Source organism: Herpailurus yagouaroundi, unplaced genomic scaffold, assembly GCF_014898765.1.
Source record: "Herpailurus yagouaroundi ecotype Mexico unplaced genomic scaffold, PumYag 189, whole genome shotgun sequence".
Classification (NCBI taxonomy): domain Eukaryota; kingdom Metazoa; phylum Chordata; class Mammalia; order Carnivora; family Felidae; genus Herpailurus; species Herpailurus yagouaroundi.
In genome coordinates this window covers 5407222-5426049 of record NW_024412420.1, presented here as the reverse complement: position 1 = coordinate 5426049, position 18828 = coordinate 5407222, and the positions used below count along the sequence as shown (strand labels likewise).

General features: G+C 40.3%; 1 protein-coding gene and 1 long non-coding RNA gene across 3 annotated transcripts in view; one reads left to right on the top strand and one right to left on the bottom strand.

Annotated features, from left to right (window-relative positions):
- The window catches only part of LOC121044756 (uncharacterized), a 40480-nt gene extending 33547 nt beyond the window's left edge, over window positions 1-6933 (bottom strand). The window contains exons 1-3 of one of the 2 annotated variants that reach the window (XR_005797460.1): window positions 6199-6933; window positions 3571-3710; window positions 2227-2749 (exon numbers count right to left, since the gene is read on the bottom strand). This is a non-coding gene — a long non-coding RNA (uncharacterized LOC121044756). Of the gene's footprint in view, window positions 1-2226; window positions 2750-3570; window positions 3711-6198 lie in introns of those variants that run through there. The other variant, XR_005797461.1, reaches the window with a different exon arrangement.
- The window catches only part of ANKFN1 (ankyrin repeat and fibronectin type III domain containing 1), a 303330-nt gene that overhangs the window by 260230 nt on the left and 24272 nt on the right, over window positions 1-18828 (top strand). Inside the window, exons 15-17 of the mRNA XM_040497067.1 lie at window positions 4075-4241; window positions 6940-7090; window positions 8631-8799. Of these exons, the coding sequence (XP_040353001.1) occupies window positions 4075-4241; window positions 6940-7090; window positions 8631-8799 (487 nt within the window). The remainder of the gene's footprint in view (window positions 1-4074; window positions 4242-6939; window positions 7091-8630; window positions 8800-18828) is intronic.

The following is an 18828-nucleotide window of genomic DNA, read 5'->3' as shown; positions in this document are numbered from 1 at the left end:
ACACTGACATTTGAGTTCCATGAAGGGAAGGATCACATCTTATTCATCCTGATGTCATTAATATTCCAGCATGATACCTGACACATAGTAGGTGCCCAATAAAAGTTGGTAGAATTAGTGAACTCATGAACCAACAAAGAACCAAAGAACAGCAATTAGGACATGTTGGAGAGAGGAAAAAGCAATCCCTTTCGGCTGGATATAAGAGACACAAAAGGACTATAATGGAAGTAAAGACTAGAAATACAAGTTAGAAGTAAAATCAGCTAATATACAAGCCCACAGGCATTTGATTTGGCTTAGAAAGCTTTCTAATTATGTGAATGGGACAATTTCTTTCTCTTCCCATACATTTCTCAGGCTCTAAAAACATTCTAATGAAGGATAAATGACTAGTAAAGGCAGGAAAACATATGCTCAATAGTAGATGCTCAGTAATCGTCTTTTAAAACAATGAATGAAAGAGTAAATTACACCACCTAAGAATGGTGGTAGTTTTTACATAACCACAGTATGTTCCTAGCTCTCATTCTATTTGTGGTTAGTGCTCACCCCCACATGTGTATAAGAGAAAACTCTTCTTATACACATCCTATATTTGTACTTTTGGGTTTGGGTCTTTACAAGCACATTTTCTTATTAAGTTTCAACCCTAATTATTTTTCCAATGTATAGGCTCATTCAAAGCTTTATTACTATTTTCTTGAAACTCAAAACCATAACAAATTTGGGACCTGCAATTTTGATGCACACATTCTTCATTTCTTGGTCTGGAACATCAATAAATAAGCTAAAGAGATGGGCCCTCAGGACCAGTCCCTACTGGGCCATCACTCAATATGTCTACCATTCCCACACCATCTCCATCCACAAATCTTCAACCCAGAGAGTCAGCTTATTAAAGTAATGTTAAGATTCTACTTTTCCCAGATTATCTAGTGAAACAGATTACTGGAGACTTCTCCCTGGTCTATGGATCCTGTTCTTTTGCTGTTAGAAATTAAAGTTGTCTGTATGATTTGCCCTTCACAAAACCACACGGACTCCTGTTTAGTGCCTCAGGATTTCCTGGGTGACTGCAAACTGATTATTTGATGGTTCTTTCTCATTTTCCCCAAAGATCAATAAGTTGGAGGTCTTTAATTACTGAGGTCATCTTGTGTTTCTCCCCTTTCTATTTCAAAGACAGGCGTATTTGCCCTTTTCTAGTCTTTGGGGACTTTTCTATTTCTCTGCCACTTCTCAAAAATAATGACCTCAAAAATAATGACCAGGTTGGGCACATCTGCTTGTATAGCAAGTATCCCTAGGGTGCATATCATCAAATTCTACTGATCTGAATACTTCCATTTTTCCCTTCTCTCATTACCTTCTCTCACTCATTGATTCTCTCACTGATTACCTGTTCGTTTCTCAAAATTTCACTTTGACTGAACTTCCTCCAGTCAACTACCTGTGATCTTTTCTAAAGAGATATGGTAGAAGACATCAAAAAGTTCTGCCTAATCCATCTCTTGATATTAATAAAACTCCTTTCTTGATCACAAAAATCCAATATTTTCTAGTCTTTTTTTTTTTTTTGCCAAATACCATAAAAGTTACTTAGCCTTTGCTTTTCTATACCTGCTAGTTATGCCTTCCTCCCAATTGTGACCATTCTTATTTTGTCCCTCTTCTGCTATTCTCCTATGTTCTGGCTTAGGGAACTGTCCTGACTTCCATGTGCTATGTATCTATTATATACAACAATAGCACTGAGTACTAAGGACACAAAGCAATAAAAAACATAGCCTTGCCATTAAATTCATAGTCTGGTTCAAGAAAAGAACATAAAAGAAGAAAAAATATAAGTACTCCTTCCTCAGTATGCCTCCATTGCTTCTATTGTAAAACTGATTTCAGAATACTGTGATCATTTTTTTATTCATCTGTTTTTCTCAACCTCTTCAAGAGTAAAGATCACATGATGTTCCCCTGACACCCCCGTCTCCTGCAGTGCCTGGAACTCAAAAAGTTTGATAAAGGATGATACAGAGGAGACAATAACACAATAGTATAGGGGCGCCTGGGTGGCTCAGTCAGTTAAGCATCCGAATTTGGCTCAGGTCGTGATCTCACAGTTCGTGAGTTTGAGCCCCGTGTCAGGCTCTATGCTAACAGCTCACAGCCTGGAGCCTACTTTAGATTCTGTGTCTCCCTCTCTCTCTGCCCCTCCCCAACTCACGTTCTGTCTCTCTCCCTCTCAAAAATAAACAAACATTTTTAAAAAATACACAATACTGTATGTTAGATGTTGCAGATGGTTAATTCTACGGAGGAGGGATTACTTCTTCAGAGTCTACAGGTCAAAGAAGCCCTCTCTGTTCCGTATAGAATTCCGCACAAGTTTATATGCTTGGTTTTCTCTTCCTTTTAATATTCCCTGCATTTCATGGTAAGGTTGGCTCCTTCTTTTTACTCCCTTTGAAAAGAAAGCTAAACTCTAGCCTATAGGAATTCTTCCCTGACTCACCACTCATGTGTTTCAGTTTCCCCACTGCCCAAATGCTTAAAAAGGTCTTACCTACTGATACATATTTCTAATTGTTCATTATCCGAGTTCCTGCAGTTGTATAGGGAAGCAAAAGTCACAACCAAAATAGTTCACTGGAGAGTTGACCACATATAAAATAAGACTGCATTCAAACATCCTTCTGTGCTTAACCAGGCTGGTACTTGCTGTTGCACCAGAAACTTCAGTCTCTGCTGCCTGTGGAATAAAGTGATGTGAAAATACAATGCAAATTCAAGGCAAATCTATTACAAGGTGAATCTTAAAATCTTATAAAAGATGCAGAATTTCGTGAAGCTGATGAAGATGATGTGGAGATCTAATCAAATTACAGCCAAAGCTGTTGACAATTAAGAATCTAGCAGGGGCGGGCCAGTTAACAATTGAAGAACACAAAACAAAGGAACTTATGAGAATGACCTGAATATCCACATTTTTTAAATGCCAGGTGGAAAAATATGAAGACTTCAAATATTCTTGCAAAAATACCCTCTTCATTATCACATTGTGAAAGTCACATATGAGGAATAGCATTTCAGCTATCATACAATTTAGTCTAAAAAATAAAGCCAAAGAAAAAAAAAAGAATCAATACTTGATTCTTCCTTCATCCTCATGAATTAATGAATAATTGTAACTACAACTTAAGTGATAATAATACAAGATAAATAAATCTGGGGCTATTGCTTTTTGTTTCATTTTTCAAGATAAAGAACCAACCAAATCTTTGTTTTTCTACTTACTATATAAAGTTTTGGTCCTATTTTAAATGGTGTCATTTAAAAGAGACTTTTCCTAGATACCAATTATTCTGAAATAATGAGGCTTCGTGTACTGCTTTGTCAGCTTCTACACTTGCAAATTTCTGTTTTCCTACTGCTAAACAACAAACCCTGAGAGGACAGAAATTAGGAATTCTAGTTTTCTAGTTACCCGTTCCCAATCACAACCCACACACCTAGCCCAGCCCAGGAAATAAGGAAATAGCATGCAGGCAGGCTATATTAATGACTAATTACCTGACTTGGAGGATAATCCAAGGTAATCCTAAAGGTAAGATTGGCTGTACCACCAATATGTCCCCAATATCCACAGTGGTATCCAAGGCTTCTATCCTAATAACTTAGCTACAGCTCCTTTAATTTATGACATGGTGCACCTATGAAAGGAAAAGGTTTTGAGGTTGCCATTTCTTAAAAAAAAAAAATATATATATACACATATATATATATATATATATATATATATAAATGTTTATTCTTGCAAGAGAGGAAGGGGGGGAAGAGGGAGGGAGGAAGGGAGGGAGACAGAGAGACAGAGAGAGAGAGAGAGAGATACATAATCTGAAACAGGCTTCCGGCCCTGAGCTGTCAGCACAGAGCCTAATGTGGGGCTCAAACTCATGAGCTGTGAGAACATGACCTGAGCCGAGGTCGGGCGCTTAAGGAACTGAGCCACCCAGGTGCCCCTTGAGGTTGCCTTTTCAAGGTGTTTTATGTGTTGTTTTGTTTTTCACCCTACAGGATATTCTCTCTTATCACAAAAGGAGTCATCAGCGTCTCTCTCCTGGATTATATCTGGGTTACCTAAAGCTATGTAGCTCTGTGGATCAGATCAAAGTCCTAGTTACCCAAAAGTTGCCCAACATTCTCTGCCACGTGAAGATCCGTGAAAACAATAACATTTCCAAGTAAGTTGTGAGGAGTCTGGGTTTTCCTTGTGATGAAACAATGGCTCAAATGATGGGTTTGATGTGTCAGAGGAGAAAACTGACCCAGTGTAGTTTCTGCAGTGAGATGTCCCCAGGTGCCAGCACACCGGGGCAGAAGCAGAGCTGTATTTTAACATTAGGATAAGGAGGGTTTGTGGTATTGGTTGGTGGAAGGAGTGACCCAATTGAAGGAGGAGCAAACTCCTTTCACTTTCCTCTCTATATTATTCATGGTGCAACCACTGACATTCAACTGGTTAATGAATAGATGCCCTTTTCTTTCAACATTTTTATTTCCAGTATCTTTTCTTCACAACTTAATAAGTCATTTAAAAAAAAAAAATATATATATATATATATATATATATATATATATATCAATTGTGGAAATGGGTTCTGGTAGAGCAATTGATTTCCCTTTAAAGAATCCCCCTGCCCTCATTCTCCCCATCCATGGCCCTCTGGCCTTAGGACTATGTATGTTTCCTGTACTCTTTATGGGTCTCTAAAGAAGAAAAGAAGTAACAAGGCCTGTGCTTCTGGAAACTGCTCTATGGTTTGGCATTATGGTGAATTACCCTGTTAGCTTTCGGAAAGTTGCCCAATCTTGGTAATCTGGCTCAGATTTACAACTAGCCCTCCAGCAGGCCTCTGAAAGTCTACTATAATGAACTGAATTGTGCCCAACCTAAAAAAAAAAAAAAAAAGTAAAGAATAGATAAGAAAAACAACTTTCCAGGGATCCTTAGGCTTTAGAATACAAATTAGATGCCCAGATTCTAGTTATACCTATGGATTTGCTTAACCAAAAGAAATTCCTAACTTGGGTCATTTAAAATTTGGTCCATAAGGTGGCAAGAGCTTATTAACTATAGTGTCTCATGATGTTTTTTAAATACTATTTGATGACAGTGAAGGAAATAATGATGATCTCTTCAAAAACTCACTAGCTGCCATATTCTCATCTTTCACTTATCAACCACACCTAGACTTTAAGTCTGCCATCTGGTGGTCACTTCTACAATCAACTTTGGTTATCTTATCAGTCCCTCCCAAGAGGTTACATGGCTCATTTGTGGGTTGACTCAGCAATGGTTACTTTCATCCATTTGCTAGATTTGTGTCTTAAAGGTTTAGACTCTATCTTTTAGTGGTTATACCAACTAATTTCTTCTTGACAAGGATCCAAGTTTAATTTTTACAAAAGATTCCAGTAGCCTTCACTCTTGCCAGTTCCATTTCTCTCATCCTTATAGACTAAACTGCTTAGTTAGTGGTAGATGTTTCATGGTATTCCTACTGGTAATTTATTCTCTAATTTTATTACAGATGCTATTTTAGCAATGTGCTCCTTTAGGTTTTGTGAATGTTTGTGCCAGTCAGAACCCCCTCATTTAGTTCAATATCAGTGATGGGAGAAAAGAAATTAACTCCCAAGCAGGTTCTCAAAGATTTCAATTATTTGTGGAGCCAACCGCACGCCCAGATTGAAGTAGGATTTAATTTTTATTTTGTTTCTCTTATTGGGACAATACGGTAGATTTTCCATAGTATTTTCCAGTGTGGGAATTGAAATGAAACAGAGATCTTGAAAACAGACACTTTTCCAAGAGGATAGTTGGTTAAAAGAGATTGTTTTCTGATGAAAAGCTCATGTCACAATCGATTTCATTTTCTGACACACAGATTGGACCCCAGGCTGGTAAACCCACTGGGGAGAGCCCTCAGAGGGTTTTCACACGAGTGGGAACATATGTTAGCACCTCCTCTCTTTCCATCCCCAGAGAGGAGGGCTTTCCTTTCCTCTCTGGCCTGCTCCTGAGTGCATACTGCTGCTCCCTGCAGAGTTAGAAAGAGGAGAAACTGGGCCAAATGAACGTGTTTAGAGACTTGTGCTGGAATACCTGTGGAAACAATGTTCTGAGGAGGCATTTACCTTGATCTTTTTAAGCTCCTCTTGAAGAGCGGCCTTTGGGGGACAAACCAGATGTGTTTTCTCCCACCATCATTCTTTTCCTTGCCCTTCTGCATGACATTTGGAAAAGTTCATTAGGAAGGATTACAGAGCACACAGAATAAAGACACAGATGACTAGTTTGAAAGGAGGATGGAACCAGTGATGTGTGTCCCCTGGTTCCTTTTATTGGAATTGTCTGGTGTTCCTGTTTGTGATTCTCCTCAAGCTCTTGGAAGGGGAAAGAAACCAAAATAGTCCCCACGATTACAACAGGCCGGGGTTGAAATGTGCCATGTGGTTTGTTGGCTGAGTTGGACCAGAGTCCTGTGGTTACCCAACTGCTGAATTAACCAGCAGATGCCCCTGTGGTAAAATGCAGGGTCTTAGAACTCACAGAGGATCTTCAGGGAAAGAAAAATGAAGACAGTCAGGAAATTATTACCAAATATTTCAAAGCTCCAATCTCAAAAACTGACTGATACAAATTAGACCTGCTGTTCTGAGGTATATGTGGTTTGATAGGTGAACTAAGCTTATATTAGAAAAAAAGCTCATTTTAAACTCCATTTGGGTGGCAAAAAGTTCAAATTTTATGAATTGTATTGAGTTTTAACCACCAAAAATTGGTTATCTGGGTTCTGGACATATACACTAAAAATGTTCTGAGCTGTGTTCTGAACTTTTGTTATATTTCTAATTTTAACTTGACTCAACATACAGAGAGGAGTGGGAATGGGTCCAAAAGCTTTCTGGCTCTGAATCTATGGAAAGTGTGGATCATACTTCTGACTGCCCCATGCAATTGTTCTTCTACGAGCTCCAGATGGCAGTGAAAGCTCTCCTTAAGCAGATCAATATACCTCTACACCAGGTACTAGTCTTTACCATTTTTATCTTCTTTTCATAGCTGATGGAAACTGCATTGTGGTATAAAACTAAGACGTTAAAAAAAAAAACTGGTATGTTTGTTTTCATTGATTTAAATACCACTTTGCACATGTTGCACACTTTGATGCCTACAAATGGACACACACTGTACTTCCGCCCCTTTTCTGTATCTCCTCCATATTGACCTCTTCCAAGGCTCTGGACCCAGCATTATTATGGTCTGGTCAAGCAAGGAAAAATCACTGGCTAGCCCACCTTGAAAAGACACCAAGTCTCAGCTTCAGGATAGCACAAGTCAAGGAGAACATGTAAATAAGTACATAGTTAGATGTATAAATGATTTGTCTAAGAACATCAGACTAGTGGTAGTATAATCTAACAGCAATGGCAAGGGTATGCCATGCTGTCTTTTCACAAACAGAAAATGTACCGTCAAAATTATTGTCGTATTCAAATTGAAATGTGCAAATCTAACCTTCACTAATAAGCAACTTCAAGAAAAAACTGTTGGCACAGAAGAGAATAGTAAAAGTTTATTAGGCTCTGTCTAGTAAGTTAACATGATGTAGCATTAGGTTGAATTCTTTTCTCTTTTTTTTTCTTTTTGGCCTAGGTTCAGCATCTCCCCCTACCCAGTGTGCGTGCGCGCGCACACACACACACACACACACACACACCAACCATGTTTAGCCTATAAAATAGGAAGACCATCACAGGAGTGACCGGCTCTCTTAAATAACAGAGCAACAACCTAGACTTGGCCTCCAACCCATGGACACAGGGACATAGATTAGAGACTCCAAGTGTTCTATTGGGGTACTGCTCTGATTATAAGTCAGTACTGCAAGGTTAGTTCAAAATAGCGAACACTGATGAAGAATAAATTGCACAAGATGCTATAAAGGCACTAGGGGAGCAACTGGATTATTCCAGGGGTGGCCGTGTACTCAGGAGGGGAAAAAAAAAATACCAGCTCTACTTGTGACAGTAGATACTATTAAAGGGTTTCTTGAGCTTAGCAGGTTCGAAGCAGCTCATATTTCATTGGTGACTCTTGGGCTACATACACATGTTGGGAGAGGGCTGCCTAACTGCCTAAGAGTGCACACAACATTTTTTTTTTTTTTTTGGATACTTGTAAAATTTTTTCAGCCCTTGGCCAGAAACTACATTTTTCCCCCTTAACCAACTTAAATTGAAACTAGTAGATTTTTAATTCAATCCATTTTTGTTGCTTCATGTAATTATATTCATCATTTTGAAAAGCCCACAGAATGCAATCATTTTCTGCTTTTATAAGAAGCATAAATGTTGTTTTCAGAGTTTATGTGGAACATTACTGCCTTAAATCTTGATTTTATATAGCATTATTAAATGGGCTGAACCCTAATATTTATGTTGTATAAAAATTCCAAGCTTGAAGTCGTGTAATTTTGTTAGATGTTTTATGCCAGTTTGGTGTTGTTTATGTAAGTGCCATGTTGTAACTCTCCTATTTTTCCTCCGCGCGTGTCCCTCTGCAGGCAAGGAACTTCCGCCTCTACACACAGGAGGTGTTGGAAATGGGTCACAATGTGTCCTTTCTTCTCCTGCTCCCTGCCTCAGACGACGTCTGTACAGCCCCAGGACAGAATAATCCTTACACCCCACACTCAGGGTTTCTTAACCTCCCTCTTCAGATGTTTGAACTTGGTATAGTAGCTTGTTTCACCTAGAAATATTAACCCAGCCTCCTTATAATAAAATCACAAAGTTATATCTGTTCCCCTTGTCCCAGTGGAGGGTCAATAAATCACATGATGGCTTTGGCAACAACCCTTCCTAGAACTGTGTACAAGTCTGAGAGAGAGCAAAGCTCCAAGACTATGTGCCGGAGCAATAATTATTGAAACCTAGCTAAGGCCCATTGGAGAGGAGGGGGTTCTAAACAGAGTGTTCAGTTATCAGGCTGCAGTTCTTGCCTTCCCTTTGCTTTCTTAAAACATAAATATTAAGAACTGATGTTTTCATGAAAAGCACTGCCCCTCCCTCCTCCCCTCCCTCCCTCTCTCTCTCATCTCCAACTGGGAAAAAAATGGTGAAATTAAAATATAAAGTGTGTATCACTCTGAAGGGAAAAAAAGTCAATTAGTGCTAATTTATTAAATAGACTCTAATATTAAATAGGCTCTAAATTTCTAGCAGACCATTTGAAAAAAAATTGACAGGGTCTCCCAGGATGCAATATTGTGATTATAATGTGGAGTTCTGAATGATGGAAGATCTTATCCTGACTTTCAGAAATGAATAGCCTGGGCCCCAGTTTCTCTAGTTTTACAGAGACCCCTGCTGCCCACTGAGAATGTGAATAGGGAGGCTTTGTCTCTTCCCCATGCTTCATCTTATAACAGACCAATAAGAGGCAATTAGCAAGAATTCCGTCAGTTCAGATGAATTGTAGGATTTGTGGGGGGTGAGTGGCTGCATGGGTAGAATGGAGGCACACAGACTTTGGATTGCTCCCGAGCCACCAGATTTAGCAGCACACAGGGCAACTGCCATTCTGAGACCTGGGCATCTGAATCTGAATTTATCCCTTGAGGATAAATGGATTAAGCCTCTCTGTTTCCCTTGCTCTGAGCAGGTCAGATGCCAAAAAGCTAGAATAGCAATTATTATTTTCCAGAAGAGGAAGAATTATTAAGAGAAGCCTGAATCTGATTTGCAGACCGGGACTTGAGAGTCCTGGGTCCCCTATGGTGTGACACTGGCAATCACTTAACCTTTCTGCACCTTTTCTCTATCAAATGATTAATAACATTGGCCATGCCACTCTCAAGAGGCCTGGATGTGAATATGACCCCATCCAATGAGTTCCCCACCCAAAGAACATTATTAGTCCATGACATGACTGCACTGCTGTTACAAAATATAGTCTGGGTCATGGTATTTCATTTCAAGTCAATAAATATATATTAGATACCTACTGTGGAGATTCAGAGATGAGTAGGACAAAGGCTCTGCCTGCAAGGGGCTTTCAGTACAGTGGTAGGGAGTAAAATAAGGATACAAATTACTATTAAATGAGGTAGGATATGCCAAAATCATAAGTATTAAGTGATATTGAAAAAAGAAAAGAAAACACATTTTTCTCAAATACTGTAGCAGAAAGCCACCTTGGAGGACAGGATATCTGACGTGGGTGTTAAAGAATGGACAAGAGGTTAATAAACATGGACAATAGGAAAAGCTTTCTTGTCAGGGGGAGCAGAATGAGCAAAGACATGGAACAGAAGATCTCAGAAAGAGTCAGGAAAGGAGCAAGTGGTCCGGTTTGGCTAGATCAGAGAAATGATGTGAGGAAATAGTGGACATAGAGGTTATGGGCAAGTCATGGCCATATAGGGCAGTATCTTAAGAGTCAGGCTGAGGAATCTGTTTAAGATGGATCGAGAGCAGGGTTGGTGGATAGTTCAGGAGTTATTATAATAGTCCAATAGTAGGGTAGAAACAAAACCCCCCAAAAAGGAAACAAATACAGATTAAGAAACATCAGGAGTAATACACAAGACTGAGCAACTGTTTGAATGAGAAAAGGTGAAATCTACAGACTTCTAGTATTCTCATGGCTTTCAGCCTCAAAGACTGTGAGCATACTGCTGCCATTATCCACAGTAAGGAAATCAGAGAGGAAATGGCTGAGGGAAGAAAATGATGCTTTTAGCTCTGTCTTGAATGCGAAGTGTGAATTCATCCAAGTGGACATGTCCATTTGGCAGTAAAATGCAAGAGAGCAAGTTGGGTACTAAACAGAAATTTGGCCAGTGTCTATTAATAACCGCTGATGCCATGAAAGTTAATGATTTCCCAGGGACAGATCATTGACAGAGAAAAGACCTAAGGAAATACTTCAATGGAGAGCTGAGTGTCCATTCTGTGTGAAATGCTCATCATTGTTCCATGATTACAAGCAAAAACGCTCATTGGTCTTCACAGTGACAATCAATGATTTCAGATCACTTATAACAGTGTAGGACTCCCAAGACCCTGGAGGATCGACCCTCAAAGTGTCCTCTCTATCCTGCCTTCTGGGAGACTCAAGCACTTTTCCTGGGCAGCCACACTTTGTCCTACTGCTGTTACTCTCTACAATATCCTCTCTCCACTCATTTGTTCATTAATTCAGTAAATATTTACTAAGTAACTTACCATGTGTCAGGCACTAGTCCAGGTACCAAAGAATCTGTGATGAACAAACTCCCCATGAAGCAGACATTCTCGTGGAGGAGACAAACAGTAAACAGTTGAACAGTCAATACTGTACATGTCAGACAGTTGTGAGGGCTATAATGAAAAACAAATTAGGGTAAGGGGCTTGAGTGAAGCGACCGGAGCTACGGTTTTGTACAGGATGACCTGGGAAGGTCTCTCTATAGAAGAAACATGTGAGGAGGGACCAGAGGTTTCCATACAGTGGGAAGGACAAGTGCAAAGGCTTTAAAGTAAGAGTGTGCTTGGCTAAAAGATCAGCGTAGGTGGTGGAGTATACTAAGCAAGAGCAACAAAGACAGGAAATGAGATCAGAGAGTCAATGGCTAGATCATGCAGGGTCCTACAGGCCATGATAAGACCTTTGGATTATCCATGATAACTCTGGATTGTACTTTAAGTGTGCTAGAAGTCCACAAGAGAATTTTGAACAGCAGAGTAACATATTAGAAGCTCTGCAAAATCTGGTAGCTCCCCACAAAATAATAATAATAATTAATAATAATAATAATAATAATGGAAACTAAAAAGCTTAACTTTGTTTAACCCAGCAGTTTCCAAATTGACCATGATTGGAACAATTTTTGGTGTGGCACTTACAAAAAAACTAAGAAAACACACTTTAGGATATGATGCTCTAGACCACTGCTTCCCAAACTTTAATGTGCGTAAGAATCACTTGGAAAGCATGTGAAAAGAGACCTGGAGTCCCACCCCAGAGATGCTGGGACGGGGACTAGAGAATTTGTTTTTCTAACAAGCTCTCCGCTGATACTGTGCTGATACAATCCATGGACCACACTTGAAGTAGTATTGCCTAGAACACAGAGAAAAAGACATTTGAGGAATTTACAGAACCAGAGATGTAGTTATCATAGTATCATAGAATCCAAGAGGACCTATCTCTTTGACATATCTTACCTCTTCTTAATACTAAAAACAATATGACTGTAAGATACTATTCTTCATCTATGAAAGCCAAGGCATAGATCAAAGCCTGGGTCTCAATAGTTCCTGACTTTAAAATGTTTTTTTCCTAGAATAAAATCTACCTTCATATTCTCTTGGTCCTCCTTCATTACCATACCATTGGTGATCCAACTGATTAATGAGAACGATATAAGTTTCCAGAAAAGATCAGTTGACTGGGCTTGGTTCCACTGACATACATAATTCTATTAGTCTTTTCTAGAGATCAGGAGGAAATGTTGCCAGTAGCAGGAAATTAACACACACTAGTACAATGTCTATTATACTTCAGCACCACTAGCAACAATTTTTAAAATATTTCTCAGCCTTAGTAAGAACCATGACAGACTCTATCTTATCCCCAAAAGCAATCAAAGCTTTCCACAAGAAAATTATCATACTTCTTCCATTAGACTTTAGCCCACTAAGCATTTAATAACAATTTCTATAGGAACTTCTAAGAGCTTACTATATAGTGGGCCTAAGCCCTCAAGAAAGATGCTAAGCAATTTTTACTTGTTTTTTACAAGTAGGGACTTCTGTCTTCCATTGATAGGTCCATAGTAAAAGATCAACAGACACACTAAGCACTTCTGAGAAAGAGAACGTTACTGAAAATTCAATCAGAACTCAGAAAATCGTAAGAACACAGGAATTTTAAATGAAACTTGAAAAGGTGCAAGTTACTGGCACAGGTAAATTATAAAAAAGTTTACACTGTATTTCCGTTTGACTTGTACAAGTCACCCCTGTCCCAACAAAAGGATATGAGATTTGGCAAAGTGACCACCTTCCTGACAGCAGCCTGAGTGATCACAGATAACTTGCTAACCAGCTACGGAAAACTGTGTCCGCGCCTATTCTAGCACTAAATAGATCTAGTAAGGACAAAATGATAAAGGAGCTTAGCCCTCTGTCTCCTCGAGTAAACACTAGACTGGGGCAAACCCATAGGCTATTCTCTCACAGGATTACTTGTAGGGGACAAGGAGACTGTCACGGAGATGTCGTGAGATCTCTGTGAGAAAGGTGGAGCTAAGGCAAGGTGGTACAAGGTCCAGTCTACTCCCTCTGCTTAGCCTGAGAGCTGACACTCCGCCCATCCCATCCTTTGGATAGGAGCAGGATAGCACTCAGCGGCAGTAACAAAGCATGTGCCTGGGGACTGACAAGGGTCACTATTTAAACTGTTCCCAGAAACAAAAGGAAAAAGCCGTGTCATGAGCTCTTAGAAATTCTGTCTAATGATGTGCCATCTTGAGGATTTGCCTCGCCTGCACTGAGGAGGTGGCCCTGTCCTGACCCTATGGGCAGTCACAGTTGACAGCAGGCCCATGATAAGAAAAGTTGAATTTATTTATTTCCTTGGCTCTGTGACTCAAGCTGATTGGACTAGCAAGATTATAAAACTGGGGGATTTTTAAAAAACAGTTTGAAGCCTGGTATATATTTCATACTTAAGTGTTTGGCTGCATTTTTCATTCAACAAACATTTCCTCGCTTCCACTGTATGCCAAGTACTGTGCTGGGGCTGAACATACAGATGTTAATAAGACAAAGTCTGCCCACCAGAAGCCTAGAACCCAGTAGAGGATACAGAAATCTATACCAAAAGTCCCAATATAATGAAAGCCTGGCTATAAAAGGCGGGCTATTGAACTTCAAAGGAAAGACACCTAATCCTTCCTTAAAGAAATAATATTTGAGCTAGATCTTGAATTAGAAAGAAACATCCAAAAAGGGGGGGGGGGGGCGCCTTGGTGGCTCAGTCAGTTAAGGGTCCAACTTTGGCTCAGGTCATGATCTCACGATTCGTTAAGTTCAAGCCCCACATCAGGCTCTCTACTATCGGCATGGAGCCCACTTTGAATCCTCTGTCCGCCTCTCTCTGCCCCTCCCCCGCTCATTCCCTCTAAATAAATAAATAAATAAATAAATAAGTAAACAAAAAAAAATGAACTTCAAAAAATATAGTGAGGGGCGCCTGGGTGGCTCAGTCAGTTGGGCGGCTGACTACAGCTCAGGTCATGATCTCGTGGTCTGTGAGTTCGAGCCCCGCGTCAGGCTCTGGGCGGACAGCTCGGAGCCTGGAGCCTACTTCAGATTCTGAGTCTCTCCCTCTCTCTGCTCCTTCCCTGCTTGCTCTCTCTCTCTCTCTCTCAAAAATAATAAATATTAAATATATATATATGCACACACACACACACACACACACACATATATATATATATATACACACACACACACACACACTTAGGGCGCCTGGGTGGCTCAGTCAGTTAAGTGTCTGACTTCAGCTCAGGTCATGATCTCACGGTTTGTGAGTTCAAGCCCCACATCGGGCTCTGTGCTGACAGCTCAGGGCCTGGAACCTGCTTCGGATTCTGTGTCTGATTCTCCCTCTGCCCCTCCCCCACATGTGCTCTGTCTGCCTCTGCCTCTCAAAAATAAATAAATGTAAAAAAAAAAATTTATATATATTTAGAAAAAAAGAAACATTCAGAAAAGGAAAGAAAAGGCAGGGCTAAAAAGGAAAATCATTTTAAACAGAAGGAACAACATGCACAAAGGCTTAAAAACCTGAGGAAATGCAGTCCAATTAAGTACACTCTTAGTGGCTCATTGTGCCAGATGCTTAAGGCACCTGAGAAGAGTGACAGGAGATGAAACTAAATATTAAAAAGGTCAGAATCACAAAGGGCTACCTATTGCCATCCTAAAGAAGTTAGATTTTATCATGTAGGCAATGGGAAGTCATGAAAAGATTTTTTAAAAAGGAATAATATGGTCTTACTGGATTTTAGCAGCTCTGTGGAAGATGGATTGCAGAACAGCAAAAGCGAGGGCAGGGGGTGCTGGGGCTAGAGTCAACGAGACAGCTGAGAGAGTGGTCCAGGTGGCAATGATAAGAGCCGGAACCAAAACTGCCACAGGAGGGGCGTAGAAGAGAAAGCAGAGGCAAGAGGAACTTAGGAGTTAAAATCAACAGGACTTTGTGATTGATCTAATGTGGTTGAAGAGCAAGGTGAAGGAGCCACAGAGTCTGACTAGGGTGCTGAGATGGATAATGTTGCCATCTACCAAAATAGGAAAGATGAGAGGAGGAACAGGTTTGGGGGAGGGTAAAGATGATGAGTTCAGTTTGACAAATGATGAGTTTTGAGGTGCCTGTGGGATATCCAGGCATTGAGCCTAATGGAATCCAGGCCACAGGCTTACAAGAAATGGCACAGTCTCAACCCTCATTCCTAAGGCCCATTTTTCATGATTTAGGATACCATTCCTGAATTCCAACTGTCAACTCCTTCACTACCAGGAATCTTTAGAGGGGCATCTTGTGCCCGGGTTCTTTCCGACACCTTGGCAAAGAAGTCATGGAACTAAATTCACCCCAGGAGGTAACTGTATTGATTTTTTAGCTTCTAAACTAGGCTCCATGACCCAGACTTATTAGGATTTTACTAAGTTAAAGATCTTAAGAAGAATATTCTACTCTCAATCCTGTTCTAATATTCTAACTCGAAATGCCTCGTTCTTTCTAAAGGGTTGGGGCAAGGGTGTGAAGAAAAAATTATTTTGCTTATGATATGTGCTACATGCTGTGCTGGGCACTGTATGTATACGATATGAGTTAATCATAAGCAGGCATTACTATCAGTCTTAGATGTGGGAAAATTGAGGCTCCCAGAGATTACATGCCCACTGCCACGCAGGTAGGAACTGACAGAACTATGATTCAAACCCAATTCTGTCTGACACCTAAACGCAAGTACTTTCTACTCTATGATACTCCTAATCCAACTTCTAGTGTTGGTGCTGAATGCATTTTAGTCTGTCACTATCTTATATGCAAAAAAGAGGGAGAGAAAAAACACCGCAGAAAAGTAGACATAGTATATAAATTACTAACAAATCATGTGGTCCAGATAATGCATTGTTGGTACCCTTATACCATTCTGTCTGTTAAATGCATGTGATTCACATTAGAAAAAAATTAGAAGCTTCCAGTCTATCCTCCCCTCCTCTGTGATGGCTACCAAATGTATCATTGCTAAACCACAAAAGACTATGTTAAAGTAACATTTGTTAAAGTAACATTAAAGGCTCTGGATAAAAACCACTAGTGCGGGAAAGTGAGGCGCTGTAGTTGAAAGGTCCTTACAGCTCACTGTGGTGAGTGGCACGGGGTGGGAGGGGTTGGTGTGGGCACTGTGAGACCACCCACTGATCCAAGGCTCCTACCACAAGGAGACACAACAAGAGAAAGTTATGGACACCCTGGCGTTTTAGAATTCATATGGGACTGATTGTGTTTCTTTTAAAGAAATTCTTTAGTGCCTCTCCCTAATCTCCCTATCTTCATATTTTAGAGAGAAGAGAAAAAACGGATTTTTTTTTCTTTTCTTTATTTCCTTTCTTTTTTTTCCAACTTGGTTTGGAAAGGCAGACTGTGAGACACTTCACTCTCTTCACTCTCCAGCCAAGAGAGGACATCTGTCAAGTGCTAACAGGATATAATCCCTCCTTGAAAGGCATAAAGACACATTCAGGGAGTTACAAGGGTCAAGAGTAAGCTACGAAGTAATGGTGACTCTTTCCTGTAGAACTGCCAGCAAATATCACAGACCTGAAATACACCTTTCAAAACAGGAAAATCAAGAGCACAGAGAGAAGAGAGAACAGAGGGAAAGAGGACACTTTGGAGGAAGGGTCTGCCCTCTTCCGACCAGGATATGCATTTTTTTGTTGTTGTTCATTCAATCAATAAACATCAATTGAGAAGTTATAATGTTCCAGATTTTGAGGAAATAAAAATAGGAGACATGACTGTTGCCCTCCCAGAAATCACAGTCTAATACCAAGGCATTCAAGTAAACATGTAATTATAATAAAGCAGGGTAAGTGTCCCAATACATTTAGAAACAAGTGCTCCAGGAGCACAAAAGAGAAACTAATTCCACCTGCAGAGGAAGAGGTGTCAGTGAAGATTTCACTGCAGAGAAGACACAGTTTTAAACTGGATCTTAGAGTATCAGAAGAAGTTGACCTGAGGATATTGGTGTGACCTGAAGACACTGGTAGGAAAGGGTATTTGAGGACAAGAAAAAGGCATGTGCAAAAGTATGGAAGTGTAACAAGACTTGTAATAAATTCAGCCTGATTGAAGTTTAGGATCAACTCGAGTGGAGGGTGAAGGGTGGCTGCATGATGGAAGGAAGATATGATTGAAGATATATTCAAATCCTATATTGCAAGGTTCTTTCCTTATGGTGATAAGAGGTTTGGGGAGCATGGGTGGCTCAGTCAGTTAAGCATCTGACTTCAGCCCAGGTCATGATCTCATGGTTCGTGGGTTCGAGCCATGTGTTGGGCCTCTGGGCTGACAGCCTGGAGCCTGGAGCCTGCTCTGGATTCTGTGTCTCCCTCTCTATCTCTGTCCCTCTCCCGCTCATGCTCGCTCGCACTCTCTCTCTCTCTCAAAAATAAATATTAAAAAATGTTTTAAAAAGAGGTTTGATTTTTGTCCTGAAGTCAAGAAGGAGCTCTGTAGAAGTCTTTAAGCAGGGAAATAGCATGAAAAATAGGTGTTATGGGAGAAGTTCAATAGTTTGTCGTTTCCAGAGAGGTTCCATGAAATTAGTTCTTCTATGAAATTAGTTAGGCAAAGAAGTGCTGCACAGGAAGTGGGAAGGAAGGATCTGATACCAGAGAGAAAAACCAAGCCTAGAACTGAGAAACACCTCCTTTAAATGGTGCACACTTGGAATAAGGATGATCCACAGAAGCCCTCACTCCATTCTTCTCTTCTACTTCCATATGAGGAAACACAAACAGAGCAGATTATCCTTACACACACCAGAGATTCATCCTAGGAGGAAATCAAGCAAGCAAGTAGGCAGCGGTAAGATGGAAATTGTAAGGTGCACAGAAATCTCTCACTCTACAGAGAAGTAGGGCTTCCTACTGAGGTGTGGAGATGACAAGATGCCTCGTTTTAAGGTAGTGTGGTTTTAGCTTCCCTAAATGTCCAGGTCTAGGTCTTTGGAATCAATAGCAAAGAGGCCCAAGGGCAGTAATTAGATGTTCTTCCTAGAATTCTTCACTAAAGAAGCCAGAATAGAAATGTTTCCACCAATTTTGGAGTTATAACAGCCCTATTTCCAAAGCATGGAACAAACTAGGAAAGTCAGAGATACACAGAGTAAATGAGGCTCCTGGAAAGTGAGTCTGCAAATTCAACAATGGCCAGGAAGAAACTGGTACTACACTATGATTCAGGACGCTTTCCTCAGCTCACTGGAATCTAATGTTATGGTATGTGATCAGAGCCAGGTAGAGAAGGATGGAAAATCTGATCACCTCAGGGTACCTGCATGAGGCTGAGTCCCACACTCCTCTCTCCCTCCTCCAAGATGGAGATAAACGTTAGACTATTTCCCCTGGCCTCTGGCCCATTATCTTTTGAGAGAGGAAGGCCAAGTCTGCCAAAGACAAAAATGGTCT